General features: G+C 35.1%; 2 protein-coding genes across 3 annotated transcripts; one reads left to right on the top strand and one right to left on the bottom strand.

Moving 5' to 3' along the window:
• Window positions 1–5,886: 5,886 nt before the first annotated feature.
• On the top strand, window positions 5,887–17,083 carry LOC148873743 (ATP synthase protein I-like protein). 2 transcript variants are annotated; one of them, XM_088963584.1, is made up of 10 exons: window positions 5,887–6,549; window positions 6,659–6,708; window positions 6,809–6,905; window positions 7,001–7,096; window positions 7,323–7,403; window positions 7,525–7,616; window positions 8,803–8,895; window positions 15,931–15,999; window positions 16,431–16,575; window positions 16,714–17,083. In XM_088963584.1, the coding sequence occupies exons 1-9, from the start codon at window positions 6,238–6,240 to the stop codon at window positions 16,573–16,575; spliced, it is 1,035 nt and encodes a 344-aa protein (XP_088819710.1). In that variant the 5' UTR covers window positions 5,887–6,237; the 3' UTR covers window positions 16,714–17,083. The 2 variants fall into 2 exon arrangements, with proteins under 2 accessions (XP_088819710.1, XP_088819709.1); XM_088963583.1 differs by having other exon boundaries at window positions 5,889–6,549; window positions 6,656–6,708.
• Window positions 17,084–19,993: 2,910 nt separating this feature from the next.
• LOC148873742 (dof zinc finger protein DOF1.5-like) lies at window positions 19,994–20,627 on the bottom strand. The gene has a single exon (XM_088965888.1). The coding sequence runs from the start codon at window positions 20,580–20,582 to the stop codon at window positions 20,112–20,114; it is 471 nt and encodes a 156-aa protein (XP_088822014.1). The 5' UTR covers window positions 20,583–20,627; the 3' UTR covers window positions 19,994–20,111.
• Window positions 20,628–22,363: the final 1,736 nt, after the last annotated feature.

The raw sequence follows: 22,363 nt of genomic DNA, 5'->3' as shown, positions 1-22,363 counted from the left end.
GATGTCAAATATATGATGTTAAAAACCTTCATGTTTTTTTAATTTCTATATTTTTTGCACTTTATATATTTTTTAATTTTATTATTTAATTATGGCAACATGGATTAGCCCATTTGACCTAAATGTTTTGATTTCTTACCACCACCTAGATGAAAACACTATTTTTTTTTCCAGGTAGATTTTAAAAGTATAAGTTTTTATGTTATTGAAATTATTAATTTATTATGTATCTATTTAATTATAGAATTTAATGATGAGAAGAAACAAAGAAGCCTTAAATATATAATTCAATGAAGGTGAATGCAAATTAATACCTTAAACGTTGGATTTAATGAGAGATAATTGAATGCATTGAATATCTTAAAATTAACTATTTTCAACTCATTTAATATCAATAACTAATTACTCTATTTTCCCTCATTTTTATCAATAAATTTAAATATAGATGGATAAATTTTGTCGTCACAAAATTTCAGAAATATTCTTGAGGCTATTCGTACTTTTTAAAGTAGTATAAATTACAGATTAATTCTTCATGTTCATTATGTGTGGAAGATTAGGACTTGACTCATATTTTCAAAAATTGTCTTTGCTAAACGAATTTGGATGATGTTTGGCTCCAAGTCCCAAATCCTTAAATAAGATGAGGATGATATATTGATGCTTAATTGATGAAGAATGATTCTAAAGATGAGATTTAAGTATCCATAGTTCTAGCTTGCTTGAAAAGATATCATACCTTTTATTAGGGGTAAGCATGGAATATGAAAAATTAGGTCCTCACACCACTTGCAGCCCTACATTGGGAACTCTCTCCATGAATGAAAACATACAAGTAAGGAGATGTTCCAAATGCAAAGTTGTAAGTGTTGTGAGGACAAATTTTGTGAGGACTGACTCTACTCTCATGAGCATAGGTATACTTGGTTTGGTTTCAAGTAGAACCTTCCAGATTTTTGGAACAAGAACCTATCCCATCAAGATTGGTTCGAGGCTAGTCCTAGTCCTAACCTTTTATTATTATTATTATTATTATTATTATTATTATTATTATTATTATTATAATGATGATAATGATGATGATGATGATGATAATATGCTATTTTGTTCCCTTTAAAAGCTTTGACCTTAGATAACAATCCATCATAAGAATGTAATATTTTACAAGGATGTGGAATTGTAAGACTTGGGTTTGGTATTACCCAACATGAATATAATTTTTTTGTAATTATTTCAAGAGATCAAGGCAGGACAACAAATGGTTTGAAAATTAAAGCACATAAAACATGTTGTGGTTGTTCATTGATTTTATTTTTACAAGGTTGTCCACAATAGCCTTGCTCTCCTTTCTCCTTCCCCCCTCTATTGCTAACTCTCTTTCTCCTTTCCTAGTGCAGCCCTACCTTTCTCCTTTATTTAGAGGAAGAACATGAGATAGAGGCATAACCTACCTATAAATGAAATAGAAAAAGACATGTTTAGTATCAAAGATTTCTTGTTTTTCTCTTCTCTCCATTTAACACAGCATAGATGTTCCACTAAATAGAGAATAAATTGAATTTCAAGTTTCTACACATTCATGAATAAAGAACAAAGAGCAGACAGCAGAATAAGGTGTCAAACCTCTCCTGTTTTTCATTTCTCTCCATTTAGCAAAGCATAGGAATTCCACTAAATAGAGACTAGATCGAGTTTCAAGTATCTTCCCATTCATGGATAAAGAACAAAGAGTTGACAGAGGAATCTCTGTTTGTAAAGGTTTGCCTACCTTTCCATTCCTTTCCTTGCATTTTCCTTCAAACCAAACATAGCCTAATATCGTAACTAGGTTTCTATGTTCAACTGGGTACGTTCAAGGTTTTCTCTATAATATCAGTTGTTCAGTACCCAAAAGAGAAAAAAAACAAAAGAGAGGATTCAAAAAGTTGATTATATCTTTAAATTTAACAAGGCTAAGTTCATCAACTAGGAAATTCTTACATGGGCAAATTCGATGGGGATGATAGTTGCACCAGATGAATCGACTCTGAGAAAAACATCTCCATTGATGGATGGACATCACCTCTGCTCTACCCCCACCCCTTTCTCTTCTAACATCCAACACAACCCATAAATATATTTTCAAATCATTTTGCTTCTTATTATTGTAATTTGTCCCTCCCATCCTTATCTACCCACTCCTTAAATGTTGAGTATTTATGTGGCCATGTGATGGATGGCCTCAGAAATGAACAAAGTGGACATGGATGTCAATAATGAGACTCTCATGTTGGTCTACTACATTGGGTTAAACCGTTAAGATTGAGTATTTCTGTGGCCAACATTGAGGTCTGATTGCCAACAATTAGATATATGTTTATGCCCATTTTATATTGTTACAAGGGTGAAGGAGAAGAAGTTTCAGTCATCCCCCATTCTTCTCCAATCTCTAAGGAGACTGTCGTTCTCTCAGTTTTTGTTACTATCATGGAAGGGGTTAATGCACAAGTTGAGGAATTGGATGAAGAGTTGTAGAAGTTTAAGTTGGAGTCGAAAATCTACAAACTAGGAAAGAGCTCAAAGTCTGGCTCGACTGTGAAGAGTGTTGTTAGAAACAATGGGTCAAAGTAAAGTACACCCAAGGAAGTGGAGGGTATTAAAGACATTCTAGACCAATTTGAATAATGGTTAATTTGGCCAAGAAGTTAAATTCCACAAATCATCGATTTTCTTCAACTCTAATGCTTACAGAAGATTGAGATTGAGAATTGCTTTCTTACTTTGGCATCAAAACTATGGGAGTTATTGATTCCTACTTGGGACTGGTCATATATTTGTAGACCAGTCTAAGGGGAAACCTGGAGAGCTTGTACTTATCTCAGGTGGGTAGAACAATACTTATTAAATCAACCCTCAAATCCATTCCCATGTACCACTTGCAAACCTAGATGGTGGTTGCATTTAAAATAAACTCTCTTTGCAAAGACTTTTGGTGGATGGGAAAATTATGTGGGAGATTCTGCAAATAAGAGAACTCCCTTTGGGTTAGAATGTTAAAAGCCAAACACCTCAATACCTCTTCTAATTCAAATAGAACCTGGAGTTTACAAACTTCATCATGAGCTGGAGAGAAGATCTTCTCAGACAAGCCTTTACACGTTCAGCTTCCCTTGCCTTCGTCGATTTCTCCTACCCAGAAAAACTCTGCCCACGTTTACTGACAACACACTACCCCCATGCATTGGGAACATCTCCCCATGCATAATACTATATATAGGAGGATGAGATGTTCTCTGTGTATGTGTATACGATGTTATGTGGGTAGAGTTCTTGTGGGCAGGAGATCTGGACTCGCCTTCATCTACTTTGTCAGGTATAAGAGTTTGGACCATTAATCCAAATGGCTACTTCTCCACTTCCTCCTGTTTGAAGTTATTTTTAAAGGGTGAAAATGAATTTCGATGGAGCTATTAGAGCTGACAGAGCTAGAGCTCGTATGGTTATTAGAGATCACTGAGGTCTCCATGTCTTCTTTTGAGCTGGTCCTCTTCCTACGGGCAATATCCTCTGATTCTACTTGTTGAGATGAATTATAAGTCAAGTTCCATTAAAAAAAACCAATATAATCGGTTCAGTTAATTTGGTTTGACAGATAACACCACCCATTGACAACCCTAGTCAAAGTTGTTAATACAATCATCTATATCTATATATTAAAATGGAATGTGCCAAGCTAGCACTTTCATGGTTTCTGGTTTATTCTCAAAGCACACTTATCTTTTTTCTTTTTTTCTTAAAGGCACTTATCTTTTTTCTTTTTTATGTTTTTGTGAATTTTATAATTTTAAAATTGTAAAAAAATAACTCAAGTGACCAATCACCTTTAATACTTCTAACACTCCTCATGATTAACACACCATTAACTCTCTTTGTCTCTCTCTCTCTCTCTCTCATTAAGTATTTTAATAATCTCTCATTAATTATGCCATTAACTCTCTTTCAATAACTCATGCTACTAATTCTCTATCATCCCCATTACTCCATTAAATTGCATAAAAATTATTAACATTATCTATCTCCATTAAATTGCATAAAATTTATTAACTTTTTCTATCTATCTATCTATTTCAATTTAACTACAATGCTATATATATTAGATACGTTTGCATTAAACTTTAATTATTAGCAAAGATTAATCATATTGAAATTGAGATATTCAATGATATATTATTGCGGTAAATAATCTACTTCCATTTAAAATTATAATTCATTTATATTCCATTTAGAAATAATGAAAATTAATTAACCATAATAAAAAATAATTTAGTAAGCTACTTAAATAAAATAAAATAATTATTAATTATTGTTATTGATAATTTTTTTATTAATATAATATAAATAATTTAATTAATAAAAGTAATAAGATAAATTAAAAATCGATATCGATTTAAAATTAACATTAGATTAATACAAAATTATCAAACAATTATTAGCTATATAATTAAAATTTATTAATTTAAAACCAACCTAAGTTCTATTGAAAGAGAAATTTATATAGTTAATTAAATTTCACAAGGAAATTAAATTTAATAAAAACTTAATATACTTAAATAAATTTATTTTTTACTAATTTCAAATATTAATAAAAAATATGAATTTCATATATAGTTTAATTATTTTAAAATCAATTTAAATTCCATTTAAAAGTAAGGAAAAGTATAAAAAACTCCTTGGGTTTTCTAACAATCCTATGAAACTCTCCGGTGTTTTGATGTTAACAAAAACCTCCCCTATTGTTTTGGAAAAAGGTGCAAATATGAAATACCTTCCTTTCAACATCATTTCAAATAAAAATGTTGAGGTAATGCATTAGTTTTACTTCACTTCAGCCTTTTTACTTTACTTTATCTAAAAAGAGCAAGGATAAATTTTTAAAAGTTACCTTGCAAAATAAATTAGTGGAGGGTAAAGTTGAAACTTTAAATTATGTATGATAATGCATTAACAATGATAAGGGTATTTTGGTAACTTCAATTTTTTTGTTATCAAAAAGCCATGGGAAATGAGGTATTTGCATTTTTTTTCTTAAAACTATAGGAGAGGCCTTTGTTAGGGTCAAAATACAAATGTAGTTTATAAAATTATTATAAGAGTATTTTTTATAAGTTTAACTAAAAATTAATACAAAATAATAATAAACCAATAAAAATTAATAAATAATTTTTTTTTAAAAAGATTAAGATAAAATAAACAATTTTATCTAAAGAATAGGAAGTTGGCTACTCTCATTAAAGTGCAACTTAGATTGTAATTGGATAAACTAGTCATAACCCCCCAAAATAGTACTTCAATTGGACTTAGATGGACACATGTGATATAACTCAATCTTCAATTTTGCTTATAAATAAAACCCATGCATCACATGAATCCTTTCTAGTATTTAACTATTCATTGCTACTCCTAAGGGTGAGCATACTTTAGTTAAAACTGAATAACTGAACCAAAATTTTGGGTTCGATGCTTTTGAGTCGGTTAGTTAGAAGTTTAGGTTTTGGTTTCGGTTATTGTATTTAACAGTTCGGTTAACCAAAAAACCCAAACTTCCATAAGTAAATTAATAATTTACTAAATCTTAATAGAATGGGAGCACTAGGGTATTCAAAAAAATGCAAATCCCCTTTTCCTTTGTCAGTTCGTCTTCCTCTCTTCCCAGTTCGACTGCCGAACTGGAAATTAACCAAAAATTTGATATTAATAATTTCCTAAACTTTTAATTGTTTCCTCGTATCATAAAAATTATGAACTGATAACAGTTATTATATTTATATTCAATTTTTTTAAGTTATAACATGTCTTTGTAAATGACCCACCTATTTGAAGTTTGGTTTAATCGAAACAATGGAATTAACCGAAAAAATTTTGGTTCAGTTTATTCGATTTAACCAAACTTCAGTACCCCAAGCTGCTTCTTCACCTGGACGGTGAAAGTTGTGGCGCGTAACAACTGTTAGTTATAACCAGAAATAACGGTCTACAAGTGTGAACTCTCCTTGTATTGGATTGGACGAGAAGGAGATCGAAAAACCTACACGATAACGAATGGACACAAACTGATCACCGTCGCAACTCGCACACAGATATAAGAGGAGTGAGCGGAAAAGGGGCGGCGAAAGCTCGTCACTACTGCCGCTGCGGGGTTAGAGAGTGTGTGAAAATAAACCCAAAAGAAGAGAAAGACCCTTTTCACCACCATCGGCAATGGCTGTCCTCAACTACATCTCTGTGAACTCTGCCGTGACTCCGATATCCCAAGACCCACAAACCCCTCCAAACCCTAGACAGACCCGGGTGGTTCTTCCGAGGAAAAAGCCTCAGAAATGGTCCACGGGTGTTGCTCCGGGCGAATACGGAGGCCCACCGACGACGACCAAGCTCCGAAAGTACTGGGGAGGCGAAGAAGAAGATCCTCTAACCAGCGACGATTTCATCTGGAACAAGGAGTTCATGGGTCGTATGAAGAGGTTGCTTCAGGAGCCGGACTCGTCCTCTCTTCAAACCCCTCCTAAGCAGGTTATCACTTATCGGTCTTTCTCTTAGTTCACTATTCTTTGGTTTTGTCTTCTATTCTATTTGTTCAGTGTTTGATATAGTTAATTTCACTCATTAATTATGGTAGCAGGAAGAGCCCTCTGGTTTTTTAAGCCTTAACAGAGTTATGAGCCTTGACAGGTTTGTACGTTTTAACTTTCTGATTACAAGTAATTTTATTCGTTTTTTTCTCTATCGGTTCCTTTGTGTTTTTGATATTACGTGGAATTTTGGGACACAGTATGGGAATTGATTTGAGCAAGGAGCTTACAGCCCCTTCCAAACCAATATTGGAACTGCAAGTTGAGACTGCAAGACGAGGTATTTCGGCAACCCAAGTAAGATGAATGTCTCTGGTTTTACATTCTGAGTTCGAATTGTTGTCTGCTTCTTAGTCATACATTTCAAAGTGATGGAACAATATGGTCTTCAGAGCACTGGAAATGCATCACCCAGATGGAGACTAGCTCCAACAAGGCGTGAGCAAGAAAAGTGGGATAGAGCGAGCAAGGCAGCAACAGGGGGCAGTGTAAGTCAGAATCTGTTGTGGTTAATACTCACCTTCTTTTGCTACGTTCTTAACCGGGGTACTGGTTCTATGACACTGCTTCTGAAGTACCTCATCCTAATGTTATTTCACTTATTTTTGACAAATCCTTTCTTTACACCCAGAATTTTCAAATTCTTGATCCTTTTTTATATGCCTTCCTGATTTGAAAACCTTTTTCGGTTTCTAATTTTGCTTCCAATTGTAGGATGTGATGTTTCGTGAATTAAGACGTCCGCGAGGGGATCCACAAGTATTGGCTGCTCAGTCAAGGGAGCAATATTTCAAGGTATTTGCATTGGCATATAAGTGCATCTTCGAACATTATCATATGTTTGTATCGATGTGTTTCTATGTGGAAAATAAGTTGTCAATTTCTTTATTATTTCTTATATTTATTATCTTTTCAGTTGAAGAAGAAGTTGCAACTCCTTACTTTGGGTATAGGTGGTGTTGGTGTATTCTCTGCTTCTGTATCTTATTCTCCAGAGGTTGCAGCTAGGTAAGTGGGAAAAGAGATCCACATTTTAATTGATGGGTTTGCTCTGAAGTTGACTATGGCATTCTTGTTCCTATGATAGGGAAGAGTTTACTCTCTTCTATCTTGATGATGCAGTTGACAGCTTTTTTTTTTGAAAGTTAGAATAAAATAATTTTGTCATTCTAGAAATCAACGAATGCACATCTTTTTTCTTTTTAGTATCTCTGCAGTTTCTCTAAACTATTATGTTAAACTAAAAGTTTATAAATCTGGTGGCTTGTAACTTTCACTGATAACTTCATATAATGAATGGTCCTTTTCTGGTTGTTGTGAGTGTTTTGACATTCTAAGATTCAAGAATAAAAGTTTGGGTTCAATTTTCTATTTACTCTGTTCACCATTGTATTTATTGAATTAGCTGTTTCATTTTTCAGTATTGTGTTATGTGGAAACTATGCTCAGCAATTCATAATCATGTCTCTGTGCAAGGAATGGACAAACTACAAAGTATTAAACTGGGGATAGATTACTTACTGGAAAATTTAATCATCCCTGATTATTGATTAGAAAACAGTGGCCAACTATCAAGTTTCATCTTTCATGGCATTGCATTATCTTGTGTTTTCTCATCTCTTGAAGTGAAGGATGCTGGATTGCATGTTTTATAAGGTTGTTTTGTGAATGTCATACCATTGAGCCTCCCATTCTCGGTGCCTTTCTGGCTTTGTTTTCCCAGTTCTGTAGGGTAGAGGTTTGTAACTCTTTTCACTGTCAACTACTTTCCTCCACTAGGATGAGAGATGACCACATATGTCGATGATGTATAGTTAGTATCCATTTGAAGCAAAATAGAATTCAATTATTCTGAAAGCATATCATGTTTCAAGCAAGGTTCAAAAAATCGATACGATACGCCCTGTATCGGGTGTATCGTATCGTAACCCCACTATTTTTTAATGATAAATATGGGTATTAAACTACCCAAAAACCAAATTTTGAAAAAAAAAATATATATATATATTTCCGCGTGGTTCAAAGTACTGATACGCCTCCGATACGCAGAGGCATATTGATACTTTGAACCATGGTTTTAAGGTATATGAGGATTCTCTTCAAAGTGACAGTCTCTCACTTCAAAAAGAAGTGATACTAGACATAAATTTAACTTCACAGTGGTTAATTCTCCTTCTATTGTTCCTGTCTTCAGCTTTGGTGCAGGATTGCTTGGTTCTTTGGTGTATATACGCATGCTCGGGAATAGTATTGACTCTATGGCAGATGGAGCTAAGGGGCTTATCAAGTAATTCCAACATTACTCCTATACTTTTAGATGTTTTTATATGCTTGACAGCTGTAGAGTGTAAGGTTACTCAAACTGAAATGCAAATCTCTGGTTGGATTAGCTTGACATTGGCTGAAGGTCTTCAGCTCCTTATGTATTTAGTGTATCATATAGTTCTGAGGTTTTAAGTTTGTGATATGCAGATAATGGGAAAAAAAACACATTATCTGATCCATCTTATGGTATCAGTGACTCCCTTATTTCACAATCCTTACTTTTTATCTATGATACTCAGGTACAGAATGGACACAGCTGGATGAGCAATTGGGACACAGGATTTACACAAAATATTAAATTGTCTGACATTACATGACATCAATGTACAATTATCTGGTTTTGTAGCTTCTTAGGGAATCCATTCAGCTAGGTTTTATTGGAAATCTTTGAGCACTTAATGCATGGTAGGAATAAATGCAGAATAAAAAAAATAAATATTTTTTAGGACACAAAACTTGTAAAGGTCTAGAAACATAGAAGATAAAACTAAAATGCCTAAATTTGGATTATGATAAAAATCCAGCCACACACAGATACATTGCTATTGTTTTTCTTTAGTTGAGTGTCTTTTCATTTCTTAACCTGCCAAATGTATTGGAAATTCTAACATTTTTGGATGCTTCTTATAGTATCTTCCATCAAAACAATATACAAACAAATACATTTGTAATAAGGGGACTTTTCTCTTTGTTACATTTGTGATACGTGACTAAAGAACTTCAATCTCTTATGGTAAATTTGTAATACTTGAACTTGATATGCTTGCTTAGTGTCATTTGCATTGATTTGTGCACCTACATTTTTTTTTCTATTTCAGAAAGTATCCTATTATTTATATAAATTTTAAATACTATAACAAACTGTATCTTGAAAATGAAGTATTGCAGTAAAGTCCCTGAATCTTGTTTGTTTGGGCCTGCCAAGTCTGGCACCTTGTACATACTACATAATGGGATGGCAATGATCAAAATTCTGAAAGAAACTAAGGGGGCAGACAGAAGTGAATCAGAAGATTTGAATTTACAGGATATAGTTTATTTTATCTATTATATTATACCAATATATAATAGATATATTGGTATTATGAAAACTAGTTTTGTGGCACTTGCAAGAGGAAGATAGAGATGAGTAAAGTGGAGAAATAGGAAAATAAATGAAGAGAGAGTGAGAGAGTACTAAATCCTCATTGTTTTGTTGTTAATATGTCTCTGGGGAATTCCTTTTCTTTCATGGCTTTCTTATTTTTCTTCTTATTTTAAGTTGGAGAATGAACATTTATACCATAAATCATTACAACATTCCAAGAAATAACTAAATGTGACCTCTTACATTACCTTGGTTCAATAATTCATAGCAAAGGATAGATTGAGGATGTCACCTATAGAATTATAGTAGGATGGGAAAAATGGAGGGGTGCATCCGGAGTCTTATGTGGTAGGTGAATACCACTCTGACTAAAAGGTAAGTTCCATAAAACAGTTGTAAGGCCAGCTACGATGAAGCAAAGTGTTGGGCAGATAAGATAAAACATATCCAAAAATTAAGTATGGCAGAAATGCAAATATTTATAACAAAAGGGGAGGAAAAAATTGCAGTATATGTTGGATAACTAAGAGAAAAATAAGGGAAATATTGGAGAAAATACTAGTACTATTAGGACTTCTTTTGGTTGTTGACAACTCAACTACATCTGACACACATATATATAGGGATATACTAACGTTAATCCTCCTAAGATTTCTCCACTAACATTAACCAACCACCTACAAAATCTCTACCCCTAACTCCATTACTGATACTTTCCTACAAACTAGGAACTGACTTATTTGACTTGGTAAACAAAACAAATGCAAGTAAATAGAAAACAATTACCCATAAGATGCACTAATTTTTAATAATATTTAGATGGATGAGTGGTAAAAGTAGAAAAGACGGGATTAGAAATGAAGTCATATGAAGTAACCTAGGTGTAACTCCAGTAGGTGATAAAATGAGAGAAAGTAAATTGAGATGGTCAGATCACATGCATAGAAGACCACCTACAGAACCTGTTAAGAAAAGTGATCTGTTACAAGTTGAAAGGGCTGGAAGAACTAGGAGCATGCCAAAAATGACTTGGGTGGAAGTAATAAGAAATGATTTAAGTTGCCATAATTTAACAATGGATATGGTACCGAACAGAAGGAAGTGTAAAACAGGATTCATGTAGTTGATTCCATATAGTTGGAACAAGGTTTAATGACGATGATGATGACATGCCATGTTGGTTCCTTGTTTTATCTTATTTAACTCATCCATAGACAAGTCTAATGTTATGAGTTGGTAAAAGGGGAAATTAACCTAGAGGAAAGTTTATCTCATTTGAGTGGGTTTCATTAATGCTTTATTTGCATTGTTACTAGCTTCACTAGCCCAAATTTTAGACACGATTTAGAACTCCTCAATCCTTCTTGGACTTGGATGTTGGAGTTCTTTCATGGTTAATTTCAATGATTCAAATCTTTCTAAACCATTATCAACCTCATCCCATTAATGTGGTATTGGCTGCATGTATCTTATTCCTTAGCGTTCTCTTGCAAGGCTATATCCTTTTTTAGTGGATGAACTGCCAAATATTTTCTCATGGATGAGTCCTTGTTCATTTTGTTCTCGTAACCTTGAACATGCACAAAATTGCTCCATCTTACTAGTGCATTCATTGGTCTTTCTATGACATGGCCAAACAATATTAGTTGGTTGGTTTTGTATAAATGGGTATACCCCTAAATTCCCTGAAATAAGCACATTTATAATTTTATTCCTCGTAGTCTTTCTGCTTATTTATCTCATCATATTTGGTAATGCATATTTTGTAGTCATGTTCTTTCTCGATTGTTTAGCCTTCTGCTTTGTGAAGCATAGTTGTTAATATAAAAGGGTCCCACAAAACTTTCCCTTTGATTCTATTAATTTTCATTGATCATAGAACTTGCTCGAAGTTCATTTCTTTCTCTACAATGACCCAGTAGTTCGGATGGTCACTCAGCATCCCTCTAAAAGAGGAGGCACAGGATCAAACCTGTGTGTCCCCAGGCTCTTTGTGATAAGATCAGTGGACCTAACGTGAACCCTGCTCTGTCCCCACCCAATGAGCCCCCTGTAATGCATCTTATGTAATACTGAGGAAAAGTTCATTTCTTCCTTCAACTAGTTCTTACCTTAGTCAACATTCTCTTTATTATCTCCCTCCTTTTGAATGATTGAAAAGGAAAAGATTCTCTTTGTTCTCACTACTTTCTATTTCTGCTCCTATCTTTACAGATGTCACATTGCATGTATTTTGTTCTAGTTGAGTTTATTTTGATTTTTTTTTTATAAGAAAGGTATAATTTCTGTATCAATAAGAGGGAAGCTCCCCCACAAAAGACATGTACAATGAGTTAGCTGTACATGATAGAGAGGAATATACAAAAATATATCCTTTACGCGAAAACAGAAGTCATCATCAAAATAATCCCCTCCTAATAAGAACAAAAAAGAGAAAATTAAAATCATTCATGTTCGCTTTTCCAAAAATATTTTCCACCTGCTGCTCAAAGTTTTCAAAGATTGTTGTTTTTTATTTTTTTTATCAGAAAGAGAAAGATTGCATTAAATTAATAAGAGAAATATTACAAAGGAGCTGGGAAGTCCTCAGCCACTCTTCTTGATTATATCATCCTATTTACAATTCAGCCCAAAAAAGTTGTTGCCTGTTAATCTATGCCTGACCAAAGAGTCTGCCATTCCATTTGTCGATCTTCTTACCCACATAACGGTATCTCCCACTTCTTTAGTTATTATACCAATCTCCCTTAGGCTGTGTTTGGTTTGAAGGAAAAAGTAGGGAAAGGAAAGGAAAGGTAGGGAAACCTTTACAAACCTTGTATAGGTTTCCCTACCTTTTCCTTCAAACCAAACATACCCTTAATGTCTTCCTATAGGTCCAAGCTCCTGGTGTATTATTCCTTAACCTAAGAGATGACTAACTTAGAATCTCCCTCCACTTCCAACTGTTGAATCTCCAATTCCTTAGTTATCCCTCATCCCATTTAGCAGCTCCATTATTTCAGCTTTAACAGAGTCACCAAATCCAATGGGACCTGAATACAATGCCTTTGTTTCACCATTTGCATCCCTAAACACTCCCCCAATTCCTGCCAGGCCTGGAAGTCTAAATGATACTGCCCCTTTAACTGAAACCAAAAGATGGACAAGATGATATCAAGCTCTGCATATTGCTTGGCATCACCCAAGACCTTAAAATCTGAATGAAGTGACACCACACTCTACAGGAGAGTGGACAGAACAGCAACAGATGTTCAGTGGTCTCAGTTGCAGTATCACACAGGCCACAGGTTGTATCCACTTGCATACCTCTAGATGCGAAGTTGACTTTAGAAGGGATTTCCCCAGAATAGCAGACCAAAGGGAAAAAGTCACCTTTGTTGGAGCTTTTGTTTTCCAAATCCATTTCCATGGAACCTGTTCCTCATTCAAAATGGTCATGTAATTATAATAGGACTTCACTGAGAAGATGCCTGAAAATTCTGCTTCCGGTTACCATTCGTCCAAGATCTCTGGTTGAGGAGAGATTTTGGATAGCTGATCCAACATGAGTACCAGCCTATCAGATTCCCAGTTGTGGATATTTCTCTTAAGCCTGGGCGCCCACACTGGTTGGATCCCCAAGATCTCATATGACTCTTGGACTGAAGCTTCTCTATTAAGTGCAGTGCTGAACAAATCAGGGAATGTCTCTTTCAGAGGGCCTCATCCACACCACTGATCTTCCCAGAACATAATGTTCTGACCATTCCCTAATTTGACATTTGAAAGAGATACCTTTGAAGAACAGGTCTTTAAATTTCGTCATTCCTCCCCACACACTAAACACCATAAGAGTCGGAGCAAGCAGATGTTACCCAATCCGGGCCTGCATTACCATATTTATGTTTTATAGTATAATACTTCTCCAAAACTCTTTTCTTTCTGTCATGTATCTCCCCAGAAAGAGCTTATTTTGAATTTTTAAGATCTTAAAGTTTCATTCAATAGTTCTAGCTTTGGTTTTATCTTAATCTAGTGTTGCCAATCAAATGCCACCTGCAAATAACATAGGGCATTATTCATCCAGAATATGCCTATCTAGCTCTTCTATAGCCAATGTAAAAAAGATACTGGTTCATGATATATACTTATTGCAACTGGAAGCTGGAACTTGGTCTCCCCACCAACCATTCCAATGGTGGTTACTGCACTCCCATACTTTCCCAGAGATTAACTTCGTTTTTCCTTTTTTTTATTGTTTATTGTTCCTCAAAGCCTTATATACTGCCCAAATACCTTAGCTTCATTTTTAATCAAGGTCATTGTTCTTCAAAGCCATATATGAAGATTATTCTGGGATTGGCCCCAACAGAAACATAGACATAATCTTGGTCATTTTCTTGTTGGGTGTCTATGTTCTATGACGTTGGAGCAATTTCAGTTAACTGGTTTTCTGGGGAGTAGGAATGGTTTTCTAGATCTAGATTGGATCCATCTCATTTTGTATCAGCTCCATCTTTTATCCCTCAGCATAGAAGACTTTGAGGCTAAACTTTGATGGCTATTCTTTAGGCAATTCAACTCTTTAAGAATTTGGTGCATTGGTTGTATGCTTAGGAATAATAATGGCAAGACTATCTTGCAGTTTTGGGGCCTACTGGTGCCTGTGCATGCTGTATGAACAGAGATTTATTACCCTTTTCAAGGCATCATATGACCTTAAGAGTTAGAACATAGATGGGAACCAATAAATGGTAAATTTTTAGTCTCAGTAGAGATTCTGGTATCCATTGGCATCTTCTTTTCTTCACAAGAGATGCATGCTCTGGCATCCAGGTTGAATGGCTTGTGCCACTGGTTCCCTAGAATTGTCAATTCTATCAGCTGTTGAGTTGGTTGCATTAGGAAGTGTTTGCCTGGGTTGTTAGTTTTATCTTTCTGTTCAGGTGTTTATTGGCCTTATATCTTGTTTTGTCTTATACAACAGTCTAAGCCTTCAACATAGACTGTACGAGCGGAGAGGCAGGTCCTTACAAACCCTTATTTGATTTTCATACATTCAAAGACACTAGGATCATAAGTAATTCTTTTTCTTAATTAGGTCTCTCTAATATTAGACTTTTTTTTTTTTTGGTAGAACTACTACTGCTTTGATGCAAAAGAAAAAAAAAAGAAAAGAAAGAAAAGAAAGTATAAGGGAGCCCCCTGTGAGATCTGCCACAGGCTTCACCTGGACTTGCATATGTCTTCTCCTTCTTGAGTTTATTCAATTGAACAATTTTTATGTTCTCTTACTCAGGTTATATATGGTTATGCTTTTGGAAAATATTTTCTGGTTTAGACATATCAATAATCATGAGAAAGTTGCTACCTGAAAGTGTTGTAAATTTATAACAAACCTGATGGCTTTTTCATTTCTTTCCCCCTTTTCCTTCTTTTTATGATAAGTATGAACATTTGTCTTCTTTTCTTTCCTGCTTCATTGAGTTTTCTAGTTCTTTTCCCCTTGGCATCATACATGTCCCTTTGAAAAGAGAATGCTATTTAGTTCTTCCTAATTGGGACCCACTTCAGTATTTCGAGGTTTTGCATGGTACCTTCATCAGGCAGAAGCTACAAAACACATACTATCTGAGAAAGAAAATTCTAAAATTTTAAATTGGATGCATCTCTTTCCTTCTTTCCTGGAGATGATTTACTATAGTTAGTGAACATGATTAAATTGGAGCATTGGACTATCTGTGAAATTGCAGCTGATGGTTATGGGCCACCCTTTTTGTACAGTAGCTGCATAGTGGTTTGCAGGTTTTTTGCTTTCTGTAATTCAATCATATGATAATTTATGTCTTTTTATTTTATGAATTTTATCTTTAGCATGCGATGATGAATGATTTCCAAATAGGTGCACTTACAGAAATTTTGGTGCAGGGGAGCAATTGGGCAGCCAAGGCTGTTGGTTCCTGTGGTACTGGTTATGATCTATAACCGATGGAATGGGTGAGGATAATGCTCTTACATTGTAATTCACTTTGCTCTATTATCACATGAAGGGTGTTATCCTTGAAACTCAAGTCTATAAACATACATGAAATTGTTAACTGGCTCAGTTGGTAAGGTCTTTGGTGTCTAGCTTGTTGTAGTGGATATGGAGTTGATTCCTGCCTTCACCCTCACCGGGTTTGGGGGTATGGGTATGGAGGACTGGCTACCCTTCCATTGTGTAGGCCCATGAAGCCAAAAAAAAAAGGTCTATAACCATACATTCATGACAAAAAAAGTTCAATTATTGTTTTTTCTTGTGTAAATCTTTTTCTGTTCTCATTTCATTTTTCTTTAGATTAAATTTCAATCTATATATTTTAGAATATCATCTCTTTTATTTTCTTTGTCTTGTGTCTCCAGTGGTTGACAATGCTATGATGGTGCAGGCTTCTTGTGCCAGAATATGGATTAATTCACCTAGATTTGATACCAATGCTTGTGGGGTTTTTCACCTACAAGGTTGCTACCTTCATTCAAGCCATTGAGGATGCTCTGACTGTAGTTGAAAAGAGTACCCAAACCCAAGACTAGGTAGGCATTTACCTTATAAATTAGCTCCCTCCAGCCGATCATTTTTTTGACTGCTTGCAAAAGTATTTTACTCTAAATCTCAATGAACCATCCTTTACCCATTTTGTAAAATCTGAAACTTCATTACTTTTTCTGCAGATGGAGGCTTTCATGAATTTTGTGGTTGCATGTTACTTGTAAAGAAGGTGTCTATTTTCCTCTGCCTTGAAACAGTGACTTGAAGATGCATAAAACAAGAAGCCAATACAAACCACAGTGCATTTGCTGTATAGCTGGATGGGTTTTTTGGGTTGGAAATGGCTGGGGAGGTGAAGGTTTCTCACATTACCACATATAACATGGACAAGTATTGCGTGTGATGAAGATAAAACCTAGCTAATAAGAACATTATTTTTTTTTTGCCTAGTTGTCTTGCTTTATTGATTATTTTGGCTCTGAATATTTTTAGGGATCTGTTTCTACATGAAGACAAGAATCTTAAGAGATTTGGTTTTTACTGAGACGCAAAGGGTTGATCCAGATGAGTTGGGCTACCAGCTACCTAGTTGGGACTTGGGAGAACATTAAACAGCTTAACCTGGTCAATTGAAAAATACGGTTAAATAATAAATAAATGAATAAAAAAGTCAGAGTAGGAGCAACTTAAATATGTTAAACAAGCTAGAAGGACGTCCTATTTTTCAACTTTAACCCTAGTTCCCTAGGGATCATCCAGAGACAGATTGATTAATTAATGAATATTACAAGTCACATTGAGTGAAGGTTATTCTGGTCTGGTATTGAATTCTTAATTGATATCAAGAAAAGACAGGTTCAGTAACACATTTTATGAGGGAAAAGAGAAAAAACCGCAATAGTTTATGGTTGTTAACGAATAATGCATGGACTAGAAGGAAGTCAAAACTCAAAATGACATTTTTCTTGGGACACCCTTCCTCAGTTTTTACTTAATTGATCCTTAAAAGAAGGCCATTTTAAGAACTAGGTCCGCAGAGCGAGGTCCTGCTAAGTGCTGATTACATATCATAGCTCATAGCTCATAGGCTCTTGTGTCTAGATCACCCAGTGTCCACACTGGAAAATCTGGTATTGAACTGCTTAAACCATACGTTAATAATTGTAACTTTACCAGGTAGATCGACCACTTGAGACTTCATTCTGTTTTCTTGGGTTGACTTTGTTTCATAATGGACGCTTCGGTTTACTCAGAGACGAAAGAGCCCTAGAGACAAAGTTGTTAGGGTACTCTGGAAACATCATCTGATGTTAGAATGGAAAAAATTAGTTATTAGAAATATCCCCCTCCCCCGGGGAAAAGTATATCCATGCATTTCTTCTGTATTTTCTTAATCAATTTCCCTGATATATCTGAAATCTGATTCAGATGATCAGATCAGACTTTTAGATTCAGGATATTGTATAATGTACACCAGTGGAGTCCGACTCATCATCATTATCATGATACCATCTGGAGTCTAAACCTTGTCCCTACCATATGGGATCAGCTTAATGAATCATTCAAGTCCAACTATGATATGGAAAAAAATATGATACCCAAAAAGCTGATAACCAATCAACTGGAATCATAAAAGTTATTGGTGAGCCATTCAAGCTTGGCTTGTTAAAACATCAATCTGGTTGGTTCAATCTAGCTTTGAATCGAGCTTGAACTCAATATATAGGCTCGGCTTGTGAAGCTTTGAGCCTTATTGAGGCCATGTTTAGGACTGCTTAAAAATAAGTGCTTATTTGGGTGGGGACTACACCATTAAGCACTTATTAGTGTTTGGAAAATAAGACTGAAATAAGTGCTTATTTTTTAAGCTCAAATTTCCAGTTTCTTTTTAAGTGCACATACAATAAGCACTTATTCAATTTTTTCCTCCCATAATTTTCTCCAGTTAATTTTTAGAATACCAATTATAACCCTTTTACAAAAACAATTTTACACAGACATTTTTATAAAAGTATTTTTATGAAAGTACTTCTATAAAAGTACTTTTATGAAAGTACTTTAATGAATGCATTTTTATAAAAGTACTTTTATGAAAGCACTTTTACAAAATTACTTTTATAAAAGCACTTTTTCAAAAACACTTTTATAAAAGTATTTTATGGAAGTGCTTTTATAATGTCAAAGTACTTTTAATCATTCACTTTGGTTTGGATGTTTGAAAATTTGAAAGAAAATAAATGACAAAAGAGTCACAATTGTTTATTTTAAGTGCTTATTGGAGAAAAGACCACCATACACCCAATATAAAATAAGTGCTTATTTTTTAAAACAAGCGCTTGAAAAGTTGAATGCCAAATGCAAATAAGTGATTATTCGAATAAGCACTTGTTTTTAATCACTTATTTTTAATATAAGCACTCGAAAATATGGCCTTATAGTTATATATAATGTTTTTAATTTTATATATATATATGTATGTATATATATAGAAATATCTTTTATACCAAGTTTGGTTCACTATAAATCTTGAACCAAATCAAATTATATTTTTAGTAAAAACATATAAGCTTTTGAGTTGAGCTGAATTCAACTCAAGCCTCATATTTTCTGTTAAACTGAACTCAAATAATGTAATAGTAGGCTCAACTCAGCTTGTATCCACCCCTAGTGGTAACCAATCAATTGGTAATTTATAGGGTTCTGATTGATCAAAGTTCTTACGTTATCATACCCTTCTGGAGTGTATCCATACAATTGTACATGGATTGAATTATTGAATTCAGATAACTTCAATAGCATCGGATTCCAATTCCGTTGGCAGCACTGAATTTTGGTCAATGACCACAACCAAAGCCCGCAAATACTGAGGCTAGGCATCTAAGACTAAGAAACATTTCACATTTGGCCGTCCGAAAGTTTCTCTCTACATAAAATACTGATCCCATCCCAGATTTTCCGGTTATGGTTCTGTTTGGGATAATAAAAGAGAAACATCTGCGTTTAAATTATAACATAGAGACCTCTTCATATATTAACACTTCAGCAGCAATGGAACTTGGCCCATAAATTATGAATTTTCTTTGGGCACCCCTTGACTCTTTTGTTTAGTTTATATGGTTTTGTAGCAATACAGACAATCCTGTTTCTCCCAAAATCAAAAGAAGAATAGGATACAGCTATCATGTTACATGGTGCACCCTTGTAGGGAGGGGTGGGGGGGTCATTACTTCCTAATGTATCCTCTCTGCACATGGCAAACCTTTGATTTTTTATCTCTTTTAGGTGGGACCCAGAAATTTGATGGATAATGAAAGCTTGTTGTATGGAAAAACAGTGTCAAGGCATAACCTCTGAGTTGGGTCGTTCAGAATTCATCAGAATATGATTGATTCTGAGACCCATTTTAAGGGTAAATACATTGGTCGACATGATTAATTAGTTCAAACCAGCCTGTACATACAGTTTCTTACCTTCTTAAACCCAACTGGCTTTTGCTTTTTTATTTTTATTTTTTTCTTTCTTTCAAAAGAAATTCTTCATTTTCCATTGGAGTAACGAGACAAAAAGTCATAATGTTTGACTAGCTAGATGAGGTGTTTCTCCGTCTCTTGCTGGATGGGAGGACATGCCGGAAACCACCTTTGGTGGTGGCCATGGTCCACTGCTCCATCACACTCTCCAAACCAAATTGGTTCACTGCAGAAGCATCCAACACACAGTTGTCCGAGAACCCAATTGTCCCGTGATCTGATGGCTTGTTTTTCCTTCGTCCAGCTCCGATCGGTACGTTCCTAAGTGTTCCTCCGGCCGTCCAGTACCTCTGGCATGCCTTACAGAAATGCCGAGGCTGGTTGACGTTGTAGTTGTTGAAATAACAGAACTTGGTCTCCATGCTTTTGCACCTGGGGCAAGCAATGGTCTTCTCCGGCTTCTTTTCACTTGTGTCATCCGCCTTTGACTCCTCCACCTCAGCTTTTATCACCCGCAGAGGGATTGTTGTGCCGAAAAGCTTGAACCCTGGTGCATCTCCGCTGCTTTCAACGTCGGCCATGGCAGATAGACACGAGAGAGAGAGAGAGAGAGAGAGAGAGAGAGAGAGAGAGAGAGAGAGAGAGAGATGGGCGGAGACTTCTATATGTAGAAAAGATAGATGTTAGAGATTCACCCAAGAAGGGAGCCAAAGGAAATGTTTGTATATATAGGAGAAGTGGGCCTTTGAAAAAGCTCATGTAACGGCTCCCAAGAACAACTTGCTTACGTCATCAAAGAATCTCAAAAGACTCACTGAATAAAAAGTTGATATTGAGCTTCTAGTCCACATCATCATTACATATGACGTGGCAATAGTTTTCATCTATAGTGGTTCCCACATCAGGGCTGATCTCCTATGTCTATATAGTAATGAAGAAGGTGGATGGAGCATAAAGAGATGCACCTTTTCTGTTCAATAACAGCTCCTTATCTCTCTTTTGGATCCCATTTCCAAAGATGCCAATTTTCTATTCTCCTATCTGGGTTATTTTCTTTAATCTAGAATTAAGTGATACCATGCATCAGAAGTTCAGAACTGATCATGAGCTTCTATGGCATCTCTACCATTCAAACATTCATCTATCCCCATGGGTCAAATTCAAATGGATTGATGGGTGGGAATGAACTCTGATTACAAATTGGGTGTGAGAGTATTTTCAAACCTCCACTGAAGCATGAAGAACCCACATGAGAAGTTCTTCACGAGCACTCTAAAGTAAGTCTTCTTAGTCTTTTCTTTTGGGTATTAAAATAGGGATAACCTTCTCTTTTCTTCTTGTTCTTGCTCCAGCTTTCAAGTCATCATTCTGAGGGTTTGCATGGATTTTAGAACTTTTGCCGTTTCTTTCCACAAATAAAATAAAGGATATGGTTTCTGGGTAAATGCAATTGAGATGGAAACTAAGTGGAGCTTGAGTGTCAAGGAGAATGGGATTTATTTATTAAGGAATCTTATTCAATCAATGCAAAAGTGTGCTCATCTACATGGCTTTTCATATAAATACTAGACTAAGAGGCATCTCCTTTTCTTTATTTGCTTGTAGAAGACATACTTTTGGAATATTTTAAGAGGATCTTTCTCTTTGAATATTAGAACCGGGAAGAAACGTAGAGAGAGAAAAGTTGTGTTGGGTGGGTTGGAAAGGTTCAGTAGCATGCTGTTGCTTTGCTTTTGTAGTTCAGCAAAATATTGCTTTAACCCTTTAATTAATGCTCCATGCAAAGTTTTACTTTTCTCCTTTATTTTATGCTTCTTTTGATTTTGAAAAAGGATGCTGAAGCTTGGAGCTCTGCCTACCAGCATTGGGGGGAGGGGATATGCTTGCTGTGTTATCAGATAGGAATCCATCTTGAGCCTCCAGCCCATCGGGTTGTTAGTAGCAACCTGTATCCGATTTGATTTTTAATTGGGTTGAGTTATGATCACCCCATCGGGTTGTTAGTATCAAGGTTGTTGCCCTTGGTTAAGAAGGGATTGATGTCTACCATATACGCAAAAATATGATTAGTCAGAAGGAACAGTGCATAATGCTGTAAATGGATCGGGCAGATTTGACAGACCAGACCCGATCCAATTAAATAAGGTCTAGGTGCATTATGTGTTTTGACTATATAATTGAGTCGGGGGTTGTTCGGAAGGGATTAATTAAGACCATTGGCTCAGTTTGGAAGGAGAGTACAAATACAAATATATATTTGTACAGTACAAATACATACACACTTTCCAAACTAAGTCATTAGATTTTGAATTTTATGCCTATTTATTTCCCATGTCATGCTTGTAGAATTATCATATTATGA

Source organism: Nelumbo lutea, chromosome 1 (assembly GCF_056320005.1).
Source record: "Nelumbo lutea isolate HS-2025 chromosome 1, American lotus-T2T, whole genome shotgun sequence".
In the NCBI taxonomy this organism is placed as follows: domain Eukaryota; kingdom Viridiplantae; phylum Streptophyta; class Magnoliopsida; order Proteales; family Nelumbonaceae; genus Nelumbo; species Nelumbo lutea.
This window is presented reverse-complemented; position numbering and strand designations above follow the sequence as displayed.

What these genes read in the sequence shown, in the direction of transcription:
- LOC148873743 (XM_088963583.1), top strand. Translation starts at nt 6,238, where the DNA reads ATGGCTGTCCTCAACTACATCTCTGTGAACTCTGCCGTGACTCCGATA. An exon ending in AGAGTTATGAGCCTTGACAG is followed by an intron (nt 6,709 to 6,808) that starts GTTTGTACGTTT and finishes TTTGGGACACAG; the next exon opens with TATGGGAATTGATTTGAGCA. An exon ending in CAAGGGAGCAATATTTCAAG is followed by an intron (nt 7,404 to 7,524) that starts GTATTTGCATTG and finishes TTATCTTTTCAG; the next exon opens with TTGAAGAAGAAGTTGCAACT.
- LOC148873742 (XM_088965888.1), bottom strand. Translation starts at nt 20,582, where the DNA reads ATGGCCGACGTTGAAAGCAGCGGAGATGCACCAGGGTTCAAGCTTTTC.